This window comes from Centrocercus urophasianus, unplaced genomic scaffold (genome assembly GCF_019232065.1).
Source record: "Centrocercus urophasianus isolate 14NV4802_14NV808 unplaced genomic scaffold, USGS_Curo_1.0 seq_18, whole genome shotgun sequence".
In the NCBI taxonomy this organism is placed as follows: domain Eukaryota; kingdom Metazoa; phylum Chordata; class Aves; order Galliformes; family Phasianidae; genus Centrocercus; species Centrocercus urophasianus.
The window spans coordinates 19,040,244-19,059,809 of NW_024884733.1; the positions used below are offsets into that span (position 1 = coordinate 19,040,244).

The window sequence follows — 19,566 nt, forward strand, 5'->3', positions numbered from 1 at the left end:
CATTGTACTTATAGATAGCAATCATCTCCCTCTCAGCCATTACACAGATGACTAAACAAGCTTCCTAACCTGGCTGTCCCTGCACCTACTGCCCAGGCAACACTTCTGGCCATGCTGCTGTTCAAGTTCCTCCTGAAGATGGTGACCAGAAGTGGTGGCACATTCTGTGGTCACCTGGTGAGAATTCCCCACTTGGACGGAGCCAAGGCTACGTTTGTCACATCCTTCAGGTGCTTGCAGCTCACAAAATCCCAAAACAAAGTAAAGAACTGCACTCCTGGAGATTTTCATGCCTATTCTATGATACAGAATTCGTTTCCTGCACTGCCAATGCCTCACAACACTGGATTCCAAACAAATTTCATCTGAATGCTCCTAATATTTTTGCTAATATCTACAAAATACCTCAGTGGTAACCTTCTGTGTGTCCTGATGTGCTCCCTTGCACCAAGCTCTGTGTTCTTCTGACCTTTAACCACTCCTTCCCACGTGAAATTCCTCTGCTCACCTCTGCCCCCACTGCCTACCAAGGTTCCCAGTGTATCATCTGTTTCCCTGCAGTCCACGTAGGGCCGATTGCTTTATAGTAATGTTAGACAGGCATAACAGACTATATTTTAACTCACTTTCCATTTCCTGTCCATATGCTGAGTTACTCTTTAATCAAACACTACTAATATCAGACAGGCAGGCCTGCAGCTGGCTGGATCACTCTTCTCCCTTGTTAAGAACAAGCGTCAATTTCATTTGCTACCTTTCGTGTGTTTCGTTTGTTTTCCTTGTTCTTCTGTTTTGAACTATTGATCTCTAAGTTGATTCTTGGTCCTGTTAAATGGAAATCTTGCTATGCTGTTCCTCATGAAATGAGAGAACACCAATGAATTCCTTCCCACTCCCTGCTAGATAATTTTCAGCCTCATATCCCCAATCTCATAGCTTCTCTAAGCATTCCTCCTCTCCTCTGGATCCACCCTTGCTGGAAGGCTTGTCAGGCTCTAAAAGTGAGCCCCAAATTGCACAGCCCAGCTTCTTCCTTCTACTGGAATAAATTTCCAGGTCACCCTCTTCTACTCAGAATGCAATTTCTTTCTCTCCTCTCAGTCCAGGACTCCAGTTCCCTGTTGTGTCTACTCTCTCCACCATTACTTCTGTGGGTATTTGCTCTTTAATTTTCCATTGCTACTTCATCTTCTGTTTCTGCTGTTAATTCTCCAACAGAATGGCGCTGGCCCAACTAGATGTGACTGGAAGAGAATGCAGGGTCCTGGAGATCTCCGGTAAGGATTCCACTAGTCTGCTGAGCATTGTGGAGCTCCTGACTTCTAGCCACGAGCATGACCACACAAAGTGAAGAAAATCCTTCAAAAATAAAGGAAGATGAAGGAGACAAAGCCACAGAGTGACATGACCTGTCATGTACAGGCTGGTGTTCACAAAGTGTTGGGAGAGAGACTTTTGTAAATGGATAATCTGCTTCAATCTTGAATCGTGCCTGTGTGACTCAAAATCTGGGAGGAAAACTGTTTGCAGCCAGCTAGGCATGTTGCTCTGGCTACAGTATGGGCTACAAACAAAAGGTGATTGTGTCACACACTTGCACGAGGGTGCCCTTACTACACATATTGCTTGTGCAGCTGGCAGAGCCCTACATTTTATTAGCAATTCACCTGCAATTCAAGAAACAACCTGACTGTCGTGCTCTTGTTTACAGTAGCATGGGCTGTGTACGGCCTGTCCCAGGTACACAGGGCCCCAGCTTTGGAGAATTTGGGCACCTTCCTCTACCACTTAGCTGGGAGAAGAGCATACCACTTCCACTCTGGCTTTAGTGAGGGACCAGCTGATCCTTCTCAAGCCGGAGATCTGATCAGACGGATGTGGGTGTGAATCTCTGCGATCTGCCTTCCCGTTGTTCCATCCACCAGTTGTTATCTTCCGCTCTTGCAGAGCCAGGTGCATTTCTGTTTTTCCTCATTGCTTTGTCTGTGTGCAAAAAGCAAGTGTGTGCTAATGTAACTTGCTGAAGGCGCAAAGATGGAAGTCGTCAGTATAGAGGATTATCAGACTATCAGATGGGAAGGTCTGTAGGAACTAAGCAATAAAAAAGGAATGAAGTTCGAAGAAAGGTTATGACCTTAGGGATTAGTAACAACAATTTCATCTGTGTGTTATGAGAAGTGCCAGTGTGGTTTCTCAGCATTGAACCTTCTCTGCTCTCAGACTTGAAAAATAGAGTCACCGTGGGTAACTGCCTGGGTAGGGATAAGAGGGGCTTCAGTCTCTCCAAGTCTAAGATCCATCAGTATTTTCCATGAGTAGTTTCTCAGTTGCTATTGCAGAGGTAGAAATTACCTCAGCTTTTTAAGGACCTAAAATAGCTCATGTTTGGTATATATAATAAATTTATATTTTCTTACTGTTCACTAAATTTATAGCTATATTTTGTTGGTTTTTTTATGTACAAAAATTTAATCATGCGTTTCTCCTGTGGTAAAAATGTTGACATTAATCAACTAAAAAAATCTTAATGACAATAAAAAGTTAAAATGAATCCATTGAAAAGTAAGTATGCACTCTTGGCCCTGTAATTCTTCAGTGGTCTCTGACTCACGTAATAAACAAATTCACCTATCTACTTTGGGATTGAAAAGATGATGTCTGAGTCTCTCCCATCCTTTAATTTTTAATCCTGAATAGTCAGGAACTTAGCATGGGGTCAGATAGAAACCACAAATGTAATTGGCTCTGTGATATTATTTAATCCTTCTCTCTTTCTCCCGAGGCTGGACCCTACAGCACTATCCATCACATATCATTGCTGCACACTTTCTCTGTAAATCCAAGATGAAAAATGAGAAATCGATCATGTTGACAGCCCCAAAACATCCAAGAGAGACTCCTACATCACCACTATGTAGTTCTGAGAGAATAAAACCAGGCTTCTCTGGCCACTAAAAGAGGAGACAAATACACTGCTTGGAGTCTGAAACTCTATTAAATACCATAATGCAGGCACATGGTTTCAGTAAATGGAGATGGGCAGTTAGATCATGCCTGAGTGTGCATGCTTGGTTAAGCTGAAGCTGATATGCTGCCTCCTTCCATGGTTGATATCAACATTAAATGACTCATTTGCACAAACTTGCATCTGTTATTTATGCCAATTGCATCATCCTGACAGTAAAGGACAATTACTCCATCACTATCAGTGCTTCCCTCTCCCCCTTCAGCCAGAAGATCAAAATACCTTCAGTCTTGGAATCCAAAATCCCTGGGAGCTGCTCAGAAAGGACACACGTTTCTGTAGCCAACAGGCATGAAATGACCCCACTCAAAACCCTGCTGTAACACAATGCTCTGATTTTACTTTAGAACATCACCTGCAAAAAAGGCATAATGTGAGATAAAAGTGAAGCTTGTGGGCACTGTGGTGGTGTGTTGGCACTCAGATGCTTTGGAGGCAGACTTTCGCCCTGGTGTGCTTATTTGCTGAACTTTGTCTGCCAGCTGTAGTGGGCAGGACACATGACTGCAGTTTCCTGCCACAACGAATTGTTTATCAGCTGCATAAGAGCCAGGAGCCTCACTGGTGTGAGCCTTGACATCCTAAATGCAGTCTGGAAGCATTACTCCATCAATACATGACATCCTGGGACTCTCTGCAGATGTTGTAAGAAATCTCTGGGCCCACTAAAGCATTCCCCTTGTTCCTTCATCGCCAGTCCTAGCCTTCATGGCTGTCCACATGCAGCATGCTGCAGCAGAAGACCATGGCAGATCTGCAAGTTCAGTTGCTGCTAGGAACCTAAAATCTTCCCATTTGCAGGGAGCTTTCAAGTCTATCTCACAGGGAGGTGCGTTCGAAGAGAGAAAATGCAGGTGATAAGAAAGCTCCAGCTCTGCTTCTCATCAGCCTCTCTCTCTGAAGCCATTTCATTTTGCCTTCGTAATTTAGAGCCCACAGCAGTGGATCAGCTCCAGTAACCTGTCCCAGACTGCCTGGAGCCTGAGAGTTGCTCTGCAAATCCTGGTGATTTCTCCACTCCCAATAGATGGTTGGGGTTTCAGGCCAATGCGGTGGCATGCACTCCACAACCACTTCCCAGGCTGCTTTCCCCACTTGTGGTGCATCACTTCCAACATCTCCGCAGAATAAATGGATTCAGAAGAAAGACACCTCTTATGCGTCCTCAGCTGTGCTTGAGCCTTTCCTGGGAAGCATTTGGCTTTATCTGAAATGACCACAGCCCCATGCAGAGGATGGACGGGGGTCCTGGGTGCTGTGCCTTGGCTGCGGAGTGGTAGGGCTGCAGGCAAGCACTGCTGAAAGCTGCCAGGCATTGGGCTGAGCACACTGCTGCTTGTTCTGCAGGGACTAAGCCACATAAAGGACATTGTCAGAGCAGGGGATTGTTCTGGGAGAACAGGACACACAAAGAGGGATTGTTTAGCCATGAAATGAGGCCGTGTTTCGGCTCCTACTGGGGCTGGGCATTGCCTGCCTGTTCAGGCTGCAGGCTGCCAGGGGATGCTGCCTGTTTCCCAGTGGCCGATCTTCTACCCAGGCTGTCCAGCATCTTCTCTGCTTCTGAGGTTCATCCCCCGTGCAGCCAGCAGCACATCACTTCCCTCAAGACCCATGGCAGGAGATCACAGAAAAGCAAATCTGGGAGAAAATAGCCCATGGCAGATCCTGCAGTGAGCTCCAATGCCTGCCCAGAAGGTCCCAGCAGCAGTGGGGCAGCTTCTACTGTGAGAGACTGCAGTGTTTCTTCCAGATAGCTGAGATCAACCGTCTTCCCTCAAAAGGGTAGATACAACCAGGAGGGAAATAGAGATATGCAGCAAACTGCCCCGAGATAGTGGAGCCTCCTTTCTGCAAACACTCTCCTCTTTAACAATGTCCTACTCATGTTGAATGTCACAAGCCTCCTTGGGTGACCTCACACCTGCACTGCGCTTGGGGACAAGCATTTAGTTCTTGAGCTCAAGCTTGAGACACAAGAGCACAGGGCAAGAAGAAGGGGAGGAGGGGGCTGTGTGCCCCAAGTGCAGGCTGGATCAAAACTGCAAGGTCAATTCCTAATTTTTTTAATTCCCTGCAGTGAAGGAACACAAACAGCTAATGGGAGGTGCACCCCCAGAGCCTGCTTACAGGTCATTCCTGGCTCAGAGCTGCTGCAGAAGCTTAGCAGGGCCTGTGCTGCATAGAGCAGTGGGTGACTGCAGCAACCAGGTGCATCCCACCAGGGCCATCTGGCAGTAGGTATTGCAGGGAAAGGTTTGGATTCAGATCGGGAACATCCTGGGGAACACTGTATATTCACAAAGGAAATAACACCCATAGACAGCAGTGATGCCCCTTTGGCCCCCAAGCTGGCCAGCAAACATTCAATGAAATGAAAAGTAAAACTACCCTGTGGTAGTTTTTGCTTGAAAGAGATGAAGCTGCCATGCCACATAGCACTGCGGGGCCTTTGTACTGCTGCAGATCTGCTGATCAAGCCAGAAGCAGCTTGGACCCAAAGGCAAAAGAGGGAGAAGCGTTACAGTGAGCAGGTAAATCAGTGACGGGATCTGAGCAACAGAGACAAGGCAGCCGCTGCAGGAACCAGGACTTTATCCCTAGACCTTGCAAAATATGTGTCTTAGTCAGAGGAATACACACACTAGTCTCCTTTCTTATTAAAAAACAGACAAGACAAAACAAAAACAAAACAAACAAACAAAAAAAACCACCAAAGAAACCCCAACCACTGACACACACAAAAAAAGAGATAAAAGCTTCATCTTCCAAGAGGCCTGTCAACAGATTTTGCGTTGGTTTAAGCACTCCCTCAATTTGCAGAAGGATTTCATTAATTTCTAAGTGCGATTTTCCACCAAGGCAACACTCATGGATCCAGAACGCTCCATGATCACAAGGACAATAAATACACTGTGGAGTCACACTAGTCTGAACTCTAACAGTTCATGATATCTCTTACAGATGCATCCAAACATCCCATCTCTTGAGCACGCTTTTACTACCACAGCATCCATGTGAGTGGTAACATTAAGTGACACCATCTGTCACTTAAACGTGATCCAGCTCATTCAGGGCCATCAAGCTCCTGCGAGAGCTCAGGGAAAATGCAGAGCCAGGCAGGCATTCCTGCTTCTACCACTTCGCCATTTTCCCTCAGTTTGGGCCTTGGACTTAAAAGCAGTTTTTGAGATTTTCCATTTCCAGTACAGAGGCACCTTTTGCTGCCACGTCCAAATGTTTTTGCCTCTGTGAGTTGCAGGTGAAGCTCTGCAATGGTGCAGTTGTGAGACTTGGCTTGGCACATTTTGGCAGCGTGAACACTGCTCTTAGCAAAAAGGAAAAAAGAAAAAAGAAGTGCTCAGTCAATCACCAGAAACCTTTCATCCCAGGAAGGCCACGTCACACCGGCCCTGCAGCCCACCCCAAAACCCGAGCTTGGCTTCAGTATGGAGAGTAAAGGCTGCAAGGGCTGCCTTCCCTCAGCTGTCTTGCACCTTGCGTACTTCAACTCCTTCATAAAGGCATGACATGACGACATCCACTTAAAAGATCTGTAGGTTAAAAGAACAAACAAAAACTTGTGCGTGTTTTCTTTTTTAATAAAAACAAGACACCTGCAGGCACATCTCTGCTTGGTGACGGGCCAGGCGAACAAACACATGGCAGATGTTGCTTGTGCTGCTTGGTGGATGCAGAGAGATACTGGGAAATGATGGCACCATGCTGGGCTCACAGTGTGCGGAGTGGGACAGCCCAGGCAGCAATGGGACAGGCAGTGGGGATTTCAGCATGGCTGGAAGCTCAGCATGAGGTGGGAATGATGGGACTAGCGAGAGCAGAGCAGGAAGGAAAGGCAATAAATACCTTGCTGCTGCCTCTGGGAGGAAGCCAGATGAAGCATTCCTATCACAAAGATGAAACACCACTCTAACAGTAACTCAGGAAAACCTTCAACAACCATTGCACAAGGCAAGTGTTAAAAATACAGAAAGTCTGGATATCCTGCACCTCAAAACTTTCACAAATGTATCTGTTTTTAGAATACCCAAACTACTCAATATGACAAGAAAGACCGGAGAAGCTCCAGAGGACAAGAAAGCTGATATTGTGCCAGCATTTTGGAAAAGTAAACAGGATGGCCTTGTAAACAGGTGTGTCTATTCAACAGTCATTCCATGCAAAATAATGATGGAAAAATATGTGATCGTATCGATAAACACTTAAAACAAAAAAGTATAAATATCAATCATCCAGCATTACAGACAGCAAACCTGTCATGCCAACATGATAATTTTTCTGGCACTGTGTACTTTGAAATCTCTGCGAGAGAGCTGGCTGGTACCACAGCGCTGAAGGAACAAGGCTGCCAACAGTGTGAGGCAGCAGAGGAGATCGGTGCTTCCTGGGAACTGGAACAGACGATGTGCTTCTAGCAGGGAATGCTGAGCAGCTTTAAGCTGATGACATGGAAGGAAACAAAATAATGGCAGGTAAAGCATGCCACCCTGGGAGCCAGGGGCATAGCAGCAATCTGGAGCCTCTGCAATTTTGTGAGCAACATGTGTCCACTCAGACATCTCCAGAGCCTCACTGCCACCCAGGCAGGTCTGGGGGAAGCTCAGTGCCTGCGCTCCATCACACCCCTGCACTCCAGCTGGGGCACAGGGAGTCAAGCAGAGCTTCCTGAGCCACAAGCCTCCTCTCTGCTGAAATTACCTGGTTGGGAAGAGACATGTTCACTGAGTAACTAGACGAGGCGGGACGTAAAGCCCCAAGAGCTCTGAGTGCAACAGTCCCAGTGCATGTGAGGAGAGCACCTGTCCTTGAGCACCTGCTGCCACATCAGGACACAGCCCAAGCCTTGCCCTGGTCCCACGAGGCTGGTCTTTTATTCTGACACACTGGGAATGGTGAATCCCCACAGGACTTAGCGGCCACAGTTACAGTCAGTGGACCATGAATTTCCAGTGTGACTTTATGGGTAAAAGGCCTATTCCCATTCCCTGCTTAAACATCTGAGCACTGGCAGCAACTAGATGTGATGTTAAGGTAACTCAAACTGCATTTGAAATTCCCATTCCCACAGCTTGAATAGCGTGTCCTAGCCTCACGCCCCAGAGGACACAAATGCATTAAGAACATTTGGACAGGAGCCAAAGGCTAGGAAAAAAAATACATGCCTTTTAAAGCAAAAGGCTTTGAGACTTCCATCAACATAGTTTATCATTACCAAGGACTTGATCCCAGCAGCCAGGCTCCTCTCCCTGAGACTAACAGCTGGGGGTTCCCTGTCTGAGAAGATCCACCAGCCTGAATGGGAAGAAACGCAGCATCCACATAAGCACACTAGGTAACGAAAACGAACCTTTACAGCAACCTACCAGCCACTGCACAGTCATATCACTTCAGGATCAACTGTTTTCCTAACAATAATTTATACAAGAACTAATTCAGGACAGGCTGTGTCATACAGGAAGTTACACTGGCGAGCTTGCCGGCCTCCCCAGTGCTGTAATCTGCAGAAAAAAACCCTGCCCGTATTTCCCTTCCTCTCATCCAAGTGTGTGAAAGGTCTGGCCTGCCCTACTGGAGGCGTTTTCAGAGGGCCAGGTTAGTGTGGGTGGCAGGCAGCCAAGCTCTGCCCATGTTCCAGGCTGCCCCAGTCCTGACATATTTTAGCTTTATAAGGAAGCCAGTCTGGGGGACAAAGCAAAGCAACGCAACTTCCCAGAGCCGAGGCTCCATGTATGATCACAAGCAGCACGGATCTGGTGCAAGCTCCTCTGACATTTTTCTGCCTTCCTTCCCAGCCAAAACAAGGAGGGGGCTAGGGCAGGGAGCAGCCATCCCTGCAGCACTCAGCCCCTTGCTGGGTACGGCCTGTCATACAGCTCTCAGCACTGCCTAAAAACCTTGCACCAGAGCCAGCTGAGCGCCCCTGCTTTCACACCAGTTCCCCACAGCAGTCAGTAGCTCCTGACAGCGCAGTGAGCTCTGCGTTAGGAGGGAAGACACTGCTGCAGACATGCAGCTGGATTCATTCATAATGTGGTTGCTTTGCTGATCACACAAACTATGCATCCAGTTAAATTACCTACTTGCCTGCTCAGTGCTTTTCAAGCCACCATCCACAAAACCTCAGCAACACAAGGATTTCTTCTAAGCAGCAAGAAAGAATAATGTGGCAAAATGTTTCTCTGATGAATAGATCTTAATTCACAACAGGGTGTGCAACTCCAGTGAACAACTCCCAGGGTCTGCATGTTTAAGAAGGCTGATAACTGCTCTGGTCACAGTTTTCTGGAGCAGAGTCTTCCCAAAGTTTCATTTGGGAAAACAGCCCACAGCCTCCACCAATGCAATGGATCTGATCAGTCCAGAGGCAAGCGGTGCAGGAGCAGCTGCAGACTCTATCTGCCAAGTGGAGATTTCCTCACCCTTAAGATTGCTGACAGATGCTGTTGAGTAAAATACAGTACTGACTTTCACCACAAGTCAAAAAGGAAGTCCAGGCAAAAGCAGCAAGAAGCAAGATGATTCTCTTTCAGATAGCTAGCACATACTAGTATGCTCTGGGGGTATGCATCCCCACCCTTGATTTGCAGAGGAATCCTTCATTAGGCAGATTATATGTTACAACTCAAGGGCAGAAAGAGAACAGGGATGGCTTCACAATGCCTAGTTTCAAAGAGAAATGGGCAGATTCCATGGCCTGGTTAACTGAAGTGCTACAACCCTGAGCAGAACCAAAAGACCTCCCTGAAGCAAATAATTACTTTTAAAGTAGCTTAGAAACTTTATAGGAATGCAGAAGCAGGAAACTATAGAAGTAAAATCAAATCCAGCTGGGATTTGCAGCAGCATCAGAACATAAAAGCTCAGTGCTTCAGCTCTTGAAATGCTGTTTTCTGACTGTGGGTCCTGCAATAGTTGTCACCAATATTTTGCTTTCCAGGGAATAGCCATGATAGGCTTACAAAGAACAAGATGTTTACTATTTATGTTTGTACCCTGCTGACTCACTATATACACTCTCACTATCTACACACCCAAGCCTGCAGCTCCAGCACCCTCCAGCATCCAGCCTCCAATGTTTCTTGTCTATTTTGGTCTAGAGCTCTCTATTGCCTTACCCAAAGAAAAATAAGACTGCTTATGACCCAGGAGATGGACACCGGTGTCTCGCTATATGCAAAACAAAGTCTTTATTCAACAGGGAGTAGAGTAGGAACATCTTGAATCAACAGAAACAAGGAGCAGAGTGGTCCATGAAGCTCTCCAGGCTCTGTATCAAAAAAGGGTAGATGCCCTCCTGCTAGGCCCAGAGCAAATGGGATTGATTTCACAAGTAAAGCCCTCTGCTCTGGGTGAATAGAGCACTTGTCTCCAGAAGACATGGCCACTAGCAGCTCCACACAAGCCACCCAGCACTAAAAGAAAACCCAGGGAAGGGTCTCATCACTCCCAGCTCTGTGGACATAGTGTATATATGCAAAGGGACTGAGAAGTTCTGTAAGAAATCCACATGCGCTGGGTCCAGCAGGAACAATGTGGTAACTGCTGTTCCCTGGGTCTGCTTCATGTTGGCTCATCTCTGATATGGATGCATTGAGGCAGACTTGATGTTTGTTTTTATGCCGCTTGGCATCTTTCCTGGAGAGAGAAAAAATAAAGAGCAATACAAAATCAGCACTAAGAAAGTTAATTCGCTCAAGAGTGCGTAAAGAGTACAACAGTCCTACCCAAACTTTGTCTTTTCCGCTCCAGGCACCACATCAGGCTTACTACTACAGCACCCTTCAGCTTATGACCAAATATAATCACTCTCTGCTACAAATTAGCACTTTTCTTTGCTGAGAAATCTCCTTGACATTTCCTGCCAGGACCTACGTCCCCTTGCTAGTTCTATCCTCACTCCATCTTAAGACCTTATCAGGAGGCTCCAACAGGAGCGTGGGACACATTCAGTCCCATAGAGCTTGCTATCAACAGCCCTGACATAAGAAACCAAACTGATCCCCGCTTTATTTCAGAGACAAGCACAATGGGCTGTATCCTCTTCTACACAGCATTATATTTATCATAACCACATGCACCTCTTGGGCATTATTGCTTTTGCTGATACCAATCACACATACGAGTGTGTTCAAAGACAATACTAGCAGCCTAGGATAAGCGTACAGGGTTAGACAAAACTCAGATTATCACAAAAATTTTAAAAAGATAGCAATTAAAGATCCACATGGAGGGATATTCAGAGAACTCTCCTTCAAAAAGCACCATGTGTGCTCAAATGAGAACAAAATCTGGTCACTTCCGAGAACTGAAAGTGTAGAATAGCAGGAGAAGAATAAATATGTCATAGAATAGAAGTGTTTAACCTCTCTCAAAGACATCTAAAGCAGGCCACTGCCTGCAATGAATTGGCAGGTAATCACAGAACGGCTTGGGATGGAAGCGACCTCAACCTGATGTCTCGTCAGTGTTTGCTAACAATCAGAAGACAAATACTTTCACATATTATTTCAAAAGGAAGAGTGAACAGGACCGTAGGGTTCACCCACATCTGTGTTACTGTAGTAACTGCAGTTCTGGTCCTCCTAGTCTTGAAATTATGTAGAAGAGACAAAAATTACCCAAACTATACTAAACTTCTCACACAAAATTATATTGAGCAGAGTCAGTTGGGAAAAAAAGAAAAAAATGGATGCAGGGAAGAGGACACAACAGACTTCCAAGAAGTGAAAAACAGAACGGAGAAGGTAGCTGAAAAAATGATTATTCAGTCATTGACTATTTCTCACAACACAGATAAAGAAGAAACATCTTATGGTAAACAATATATTAAAAAAAGGAAATTATTTTAAGCAAGACATACAATAATACTGTGGGATACATTGTCACAAGCCTCGTAGGATTCTATACTGTAATTCAAAAAGGAACTGCAAAATTTATGGCTCTTACACTCACCGGTCTTAAATCAAGCTCTGGCTTAAAACACCCCTGAACAACAACAGCTAGAGGTGGCTGTCAGGATATAGCTTGTTCTTACACTCTTCCAGCCTCCACCATGGGCCACTCTCAGGACCAAGACAATGGGACTGACCTTTGGCCAAACAGTACAGCTCTTATCAAAAGAGGTGTGGTGGTTACACAGGCTGGACAAATGTTCTTGTAAGCAGTGCACACAACCTAAAGTACAGAAGTCATATAAGATGGGATGTCCTCCCATCCTGGAGACAGTGTTTGTGCGTGCAGCCAGAAATCACAGAGGACTTCTTCGTTTCCAAATCACAGTGGAAATTATTTTCTAAATACATAATTAACCTTGGATTAATATCGTTGCTCAAGTTCATTTCTGAACAACACAGTCATTACATAAGCAAGAAAACACCAATTAAAATATCCAATACCTAAAATCTCCATTAGTATGGCAGTACAAAGTTAGGCCTGCAGAGCTAATATTTTCATTAGTGCTTTCACTGATCCTTCCATACTGTGGGAAACTCCATGCAGTTTCTTTACACAATTTGGGATTTTAAGGCTTCTATACCTTCTTCCTCCTACCTCCAGGCTAGGTCCAGTAGCTATCCTCAGAATGAACTAACAAAACTTTCTGAAGTCTTCCTTCAGAAGCCACAGTGAAAGCCACTCCAGACCTTTGAACGTTAACACTCTTCCCTGAGCTTTTCCAATTCTACTGTAACTTGTTTTTTTGTTTAGTTTTTCAGAGATCAGAACTGTGTTTAATGTAGATGTTGGTGCTTAATGGATTTATACAATGATACTCTGTGTCTGTGTTTCTTCCCTAGCAATTCCTTAGGTTTATGTTTTTAGCCTCAGCTGAACATCCAAAGATCCAATCATGTAACTAGGTTAGAGCCTAGGTACTGGTCAAGTAAAGTCAAATCACTTTTGCTCAGGTGTTTCACCTGATACTTGACATAAATGCAATCTATTAAGTATATGAAGTCCTTCTTTGGCTCTTTTCAGACACCTTCCCCCTGTTGCCCCCCCAACTTAAATCCCTACAAAACACATTGTGATTTCTCCACACTGAGCCCTACATTCACAAACTTTGTAATTAAACAGGTACTGTAGTGCAAGTTAAGAAGCTGATAGTTGCGATCTACTTCAAACTCTGAGACAATTTTAGATAAGTATTAATCCACTTTTACACCCTGACTTAAATCCTTAGGGACAGAAAAGATCCTCTTACTCAGTAATATTTAAAAAGTGACTGGAGAAGGATCTCTACATCTGCATTCACCTTTCTTGCTTCCCGCATTTCAGTCACTGTCAGATGTGCAGCATATTTACCTGGCTGCCCTGCTTGTGCCATCTGCACTCCTGCCAGCATTGGCTGCTGCTGAGCTGGTGCACTTGACATTGGCACCTGCTGCATGCCTGAAGCCCCCGCAATGATGGCACCAGCTCCTGGTTGACCCGACTGGACAGATCCTCCAGAGCCCGGGGGTCGCCGGTTTGACAATCCTTTCCCAAAGGCCACAGCTGCCACCAGTGCATTGGTATCTGTAGGGTTGAAAGTCTGTTTGTTCTGTCGTAATCCTGTGGAAAATAAAAAAGTTTTTGAGCATTATGGCAATGGAGTCTGAAAATTATCACAGCTGGTCCTGAATTTACTTTTTTGATAGTTTGCTTGGCACGTGCTGCTCAAGGAAGGGGGTCAGAAGAAGCCAACTCCTCCAAACATGAGAGTGCCCCCAAAAACACTTTTCCATGTTTTTGTTTGTGCTCATCCTCACTTCCCATTCTTTAGGCTCCCTGCTTTACCTATTTTTCCACTGTTCTCAAGTCAGCTGCTTTGACCATGTACTCCATTTCCACCTCAACAACATACCTCCACTTTCAGATTCGCGTTCCTCCTTACTGATTTTCTCCAGCAGATTTGAACACATTTTATTTAGGCTTTGGATCTGTTTCTGCAAAATAAAAATCACTGGTAACTACCAGGATACTTCCAACGCCGTACAAGTCAGCAAGGCAAATGAGCCATCTTTCTCTTTTTAGAGCAACCAAATATAAATATTTTGGTATCAGAGCCTAGACAGCCCAGTTCCAATGCATGCAGGAGGACACTACTGGGATGTTACAGCTTTTGCCTTTCTTTGACTGGTCTGATAGCACCTCCTGTGAGCAGGCAGTAAGCTGGGTACCCTTGTTATGTGAGATTTGTAACCCAAACATCAGCTAGGGCTATCTGGAGATATCTCAGGCAGAAGAGGGCATACCAACAAAGGAAACCGTTAGCTATAAGCTTGAAGAAAACTGAATTAAAGGGCATCTTGAGTCCTAGGACTAAGTGACAGAAGTATCAAACTCTTCTTCACCTACCTGTGCTCCATCAGGGCTAATGCGAGCTGCATCTGTGATCAGTTGCTTTTCCTGCTCCTCCACCTCCGGGTCAGGCTTAGTTCGCAGGTGGTCAGGCACAACCTCGTGGCTGAAGACTGGCACGCGCCCCTCTGTCTGCCGCTGCAACAGTTGGACAACACACACTCAGGGTCCCCTCCTCCAGCTAAGCCCTCAGGCAGCTGAAGAGCAGAGCACAGGACACTGGAACAAGACCTAGTAGAATGCTGTGGGAAAACCTTGGCCTGGGGGAGCATTACACAGAATCACAGAATCACAGAATTGTAGGGGTTGGAAGGGACCTCCAGAGATCATCGAGTCCAACCCCCCTGCCAAAGCAGGTTCCCTACAGCAGGTCGCACAGGTAGGCATCCAGGCAGGTCTTGAACATCTCCAGAGAAGGAGACTCCACCACCTCCCTGGGCAGCCTGTTCCAGTGCTCCGTCACCTCACTGTAAAGAAGTTCTTGCGCACATTTGTGCGGAACTTCCTATGCTGCAGTTTCCAGCCGTTTCCCCTCGTCCTGTCTCCACTCACCACTGAAAACAGTCTGGCCTCGCCATTCTGCCCCCCACACCTTAGATATTTATAGACCTGGATCAGGTCCCCTCTCAGTCTCCTTTTCTCAAGGCTGAACAGACCCAGTTCACTCAGCCTTTCCTCGGAAGTTTCAATGATCTGTCTAAGAATTTGCTCTGTGTCTGTTTGGTCAGACCAACACACAGGAATCTGCAGTCCCATACGCTGCCTGACAGTTTGGCCGGAGTCAACTGAAATGCTTTCTCACCCAAGCAAAGAATATTGCCAGGGCATGCTATAGGTTCTGTAATACACCCTGTGTTGGTAAGATGATAATCAGTGCAAATTGAGATGTAACTGTCAGACAAACTGCACAGCTATGGCAGTGAAAATCAAGTAAGGCAGCCTTCCAGTTACACAGTGAGATATCACCTCCTTTGTCCTTGACTTCATGAAAATAATGTATTTAGCAAGGGTATATCCTGTAAAGTATGTCCACAGCAAATGTTTGTGAGTGTACACTCACCCCCCAGCAAAGCAGCTCCAAGGAAGAACTACTCATAACCTTTTATTTCTGTACACTCAGAGCTGAGGAAAGCCAAAGGAACGCAAAGAACTGCAAACTGAAGCAGGGATGTTGCAGATTTTGACACTCCTGGTCCAACACTCAGTGGGAAGTTTCTTACCATGATCTCCTCATCACGGTCTGGAGACAGCACTAAGGGGATGATAACCTGGTTTCGCAATAGTGGGGTCTTCTCATGCTTTAGCACTTTATTTAAAGTGTTCAGCTGTCCTGAGAGCAATGCAAAGCTGTCCAGAACTGAAGGCCTGGGAAAGAGAATAGAACATGGAAACAGATACCACAGATGGCTTTTATCTGTTCCTCATTCAAATATCTGGGAACCAAGGAAATAACATTCTTATTTATCCAAACAGTAAAGAGTAAAACCTAGAGCTGAAAGTGTAGGTGTGGACAGATTCCAGACTCTCTACGTACAGTGCTGCAAATAGCCAAGGGACTTTACAAGTATCATTGGAAGTGGCAGTTGTTTGGGATTTCTGTAACATACACAGGAGCAGTGCATTTCTGATCACTAACTCTCCCAGTGAAATTCTAAAGTGAAGTCTTGAGACCCATATTCACTCCTAAGCAGCACAGCCAAGAGAGACAGTTTTTATATCTCGGCTATCAAGACTAAGGGATAATAAAGCAAAATAATGGATAATCTTGTCAAGAAGATCCCCTTCAGTTTGCTCTCTCTGGGGACTTCATCGCCTACAAATGCTGTCTGTGAATCTTTGCAGCAGAAACTGTCTAAGATAGTGCATAGTTAAGATACATCAGCCTTATGGTCCACCAGGAAGAGAATACCACCTTTCAAGTCTCTCAGATTGTCTGAGAAAACATGCCAAACAAGAAAAACACAAGCATAGAAATGCAGTTTATAACAGAAACAGAGAAAGCCAAAAAGGTCAAGAAATGCAGAAAGAATGTTTACTTATTTTGCAGCATACGTGGGTCTCTAAGATATTTTTGTCCAAAGAGTTTTCAGTCCCTGCAGATGCAAGCAACTACACCAGTTCCCATAAAGCACCTAGATTCCAGGTGTTGGTATGAGTACTACAGCACAGTGCAGAAGAAATGAATCTCAACTGTTTTTCTGGTGGCAGTTCAATGGTTCCTCCAACATTAACATGAAAAGCAAAGGTAAGCCTGTGGACAACGAGTTAGTAGCTTTTAATTACACTTTTTGAGCAGAGTCGGGAAGAGCTTCAGCAGTGATCAGTGGCAGTGCCCTGTGAGATGCCTTACCAGGTGAGCCGATCGTACTCATTCTCCAGCTTGTAGATAAAACTGACCAATGAGTTCTTCAGGTCAGCCACCTGGCTGATAAGTGCCTCCAGGGTCAGCTCTAGCTGCTTCTCCTCTCTCTAAAAAAAAGAAGGGAAGATAAGGGTAAGGACAAAGCTTAGGACCTTTCTGATGACAGTGGGGATCCATATACACGCATTCATACACTACTCTCTCCTACAGAGAGACTCCTTTTCAGAGCAAGAAAACAGAGACCCTAGAGATAAAAACCCTACATCTTCACTCTGACCTTGCCTCCTTGAAAGGAATATTTAGGAAGAAACTTGTACCTGAGTCAATCCATGGCTAGCTGTCATTTTTAAGATCTAGATGAGTGAAAACTATACATCACTTACATCAGACAGTAATCAGTTACCTTGCACCACCTTTGTGAGTTATTCATGCTAACCCAGCTCAAAGCAGATCAGCATTCTCTGAACCCTTTCTGACAGCAGATGCAAGCACAGTGCTGTCTTCACCCAGCATGGCCATTTGCAAAACGAGTATCAGATCAATGGCCTAAAGACTCCAGTTTCTGCCCTTACCCTCATTTCTCACTTTCTTTCTGTCAAGGTGCCACATCCAGCTCCTAAAAAATTCCTTGTCCTTTACCAGCTGTGGAAGGTGCTGCAGTGACAGATTGTACATAGCCTGACACATGCAGAGATCATCTCCTGCCTTTTGCCCTGGTGCTCTGCTTAAATAATCTTTTCCCCTGCTGAGTGGGAGTATGGTGACACACAAAGCATCAGGAGAGGGGACCTGATGTCACACATACCACAGAATATCTTTGACGCTTGCAAAAACTCTCAAGAAACTTATCTGCTCTTGCTCATTCAACAGAATTACACAAAACGTAATTAAAGCCCCAAACCTGATGGACTGCTAATGTAAGTCCTGGACTGTACAATGATGATCCATGAGGAGGGTGGGACTCAGCAATACAATTAAATAATAGAAAGGGAATGCTCATTGGGAAAGCAGATGGGGTGACTCAGTCTGCTTGCACGCTTGCTATTGGGTTCTTTGTGCTGCTTAAACAAACTGAACTAGCATGAGATCAGCAAGTATCTCCCATGTTTAAGAGAACATGAAATCACTTTATTCATAGTCTGAGACTTCACTACCTTAGAAAAAATGGCTGAATAAATGTGACTAAAATCCACTCCCAAACCACAGCATGGATTCAAGGAGTAGACCAGGAGGTTACAACTCACAGCTACAGCACTGCAGCTCTCCTCCATGCTGTGACGGGACTAGCCTGTTCCTGTTCACTTAAGAAACAAGTCTAATGCTTACTGTGCACATTGTTTTTGAGCAAGATGAACCACTGACCGCACTACGAGTTGGGCTGGGAGCCAGCATCTCACTGCAGAGGTGGCAGGCACACACAACCAAGACAACTGGTCTGGCCCATTGCCAGCACTTATCCAAGAAGCCCTAAAGATAATGAATGAAATCACATTGCACACACACTGTGCAGTAGTGCAGTCTGAGTCTCCTCCTTTTGTACACTCTCTCCATGAGAGCTGGAAGCAAGTTTAAGCACTGCAAAGCACATGTGCACCAAGATCAGTGCTTCAAATAAATACTCTACACGTCACAGACATATGAGATATTCAAGCAGCAATTCAGACAGTTTGTTAACAACACTGAATAGTCCCAGGGCAATGAAGATAGGACTTAAGGGAGGGACTGCTGAAGTAACTCCTGATATGGAATGACTGGGAGGTAAAGGTGAAATTCAGAATAAACATAAAGTGATACACATGGTGAAACAAAGAGAAAAAAACAACCCTGACTTTATGCCCATACACTGACATTTATGAGCTGATAACACTATCACTTAGAAACAAGTTCTAAGGATTATCTGAGGGTAACCCAGGAAAACATCAGCCTGAGGCTCAAGAAATCAAGGAAGTCAAAGTAATAATGGGATTTATTATGAAAGCAGGGGACAACTAACCATTGCTGTGCCACTGTACAAATGTGTGCCTCTCTTACATCTTCCATACTGCTGATTCTCTACATCTTATATAGACACAGAACCATAAAAGCTGGTAAAGACCACTGAGATCATACAGTCCAACTACTGGCCACGTCCCTCAGTGCCACATCTCCAATTCTGTGATCCTTCCAGGGACGCTGACCTCACCGCTCCCTGGGCATCCTGTGCCCCCACATCACCGCTCCTTTGGAGGAGAAATTGTTCCTAATATCCAACCTGAACTTCCCCCAGCACAGCTTAAGGCCATCACCTCCCATCCTATCGCTGTTACCTGGGAGAGGAGGCTGCCCCCCCACCTCACCACAACCTTTTGGAGAGCTGCAGAGAACGATGGGGTCCATCTGAGCTTTTTCTCCAGACTGAACCATCCCAGTTCCCTCAGCTGCTCCCCGTAACACCTCTGTTCCACATCCTTCACTTTTCCCGTTGCCGTTCTCTGCACTCGTTCCGGGGCCTCGTTGTCCTTGATTATGGCCCCAGAACCGACCACAACTCGAGGCGGGCCTCAATCACTGTCAGTAGAGAGGGACACCCAGCATCCCGCTCCCGCGTGCTGCGCCGTGCCTGTGACAAGCCGGGAAAGCACAGCCCTTCTGGACCGCCCGGAAACACTGCTTTTACTCCTCCTTCCCGCCGGCCCTCGGCTCCTCCGGAGCCCGGCTCGCGGGACCCAAGGCGGTCCTACCGCTCCTCCCGGCCCGGCACAACACAACCCAGCCCGCAGCCCCTCACCTGCATGGCGGCGCGGCCCTGTTGCTACAGGAGCCTTCCACTTCCGGGTCA

General features: G+C 45.8%; 1 protein-coding gene across 1 annotated transcript; it reads right to left on the reverse strand.

Annotated features, from left to right (window-relative positions):
- Window positions 1–10,208: 10,208 nt before the first annotated feature.
- Window positions 10,209–19,561, reverse strand: MED8 (mediator complex subunit 8). Its single transcript, XM_042820105.1, has 7 exons — window positions 19,516–19,561; window positions 16,737–16,855; window positions 15,607–15,751; window positions 14,384–14,524; window positions 13,890–13,971; window positions 13,349–13,597; window positions 10,209–10,681 (listed from the first exon to the last, which is right to left on the reverse strand). Exons 1-7 carry the CDS (start codon window positions 19,519–19,521, stop codon window positions 10,617–10,619), a joined length of 807 nt encoding a protein of 268 aa, XP_042676039.1. The 5' UTR covers window positions 19,522–19,561; the 3' UTR covers window positions 10,209–10,616.
- Window positions 19,562–19,566: the final 5 nt, after the last annotated feature.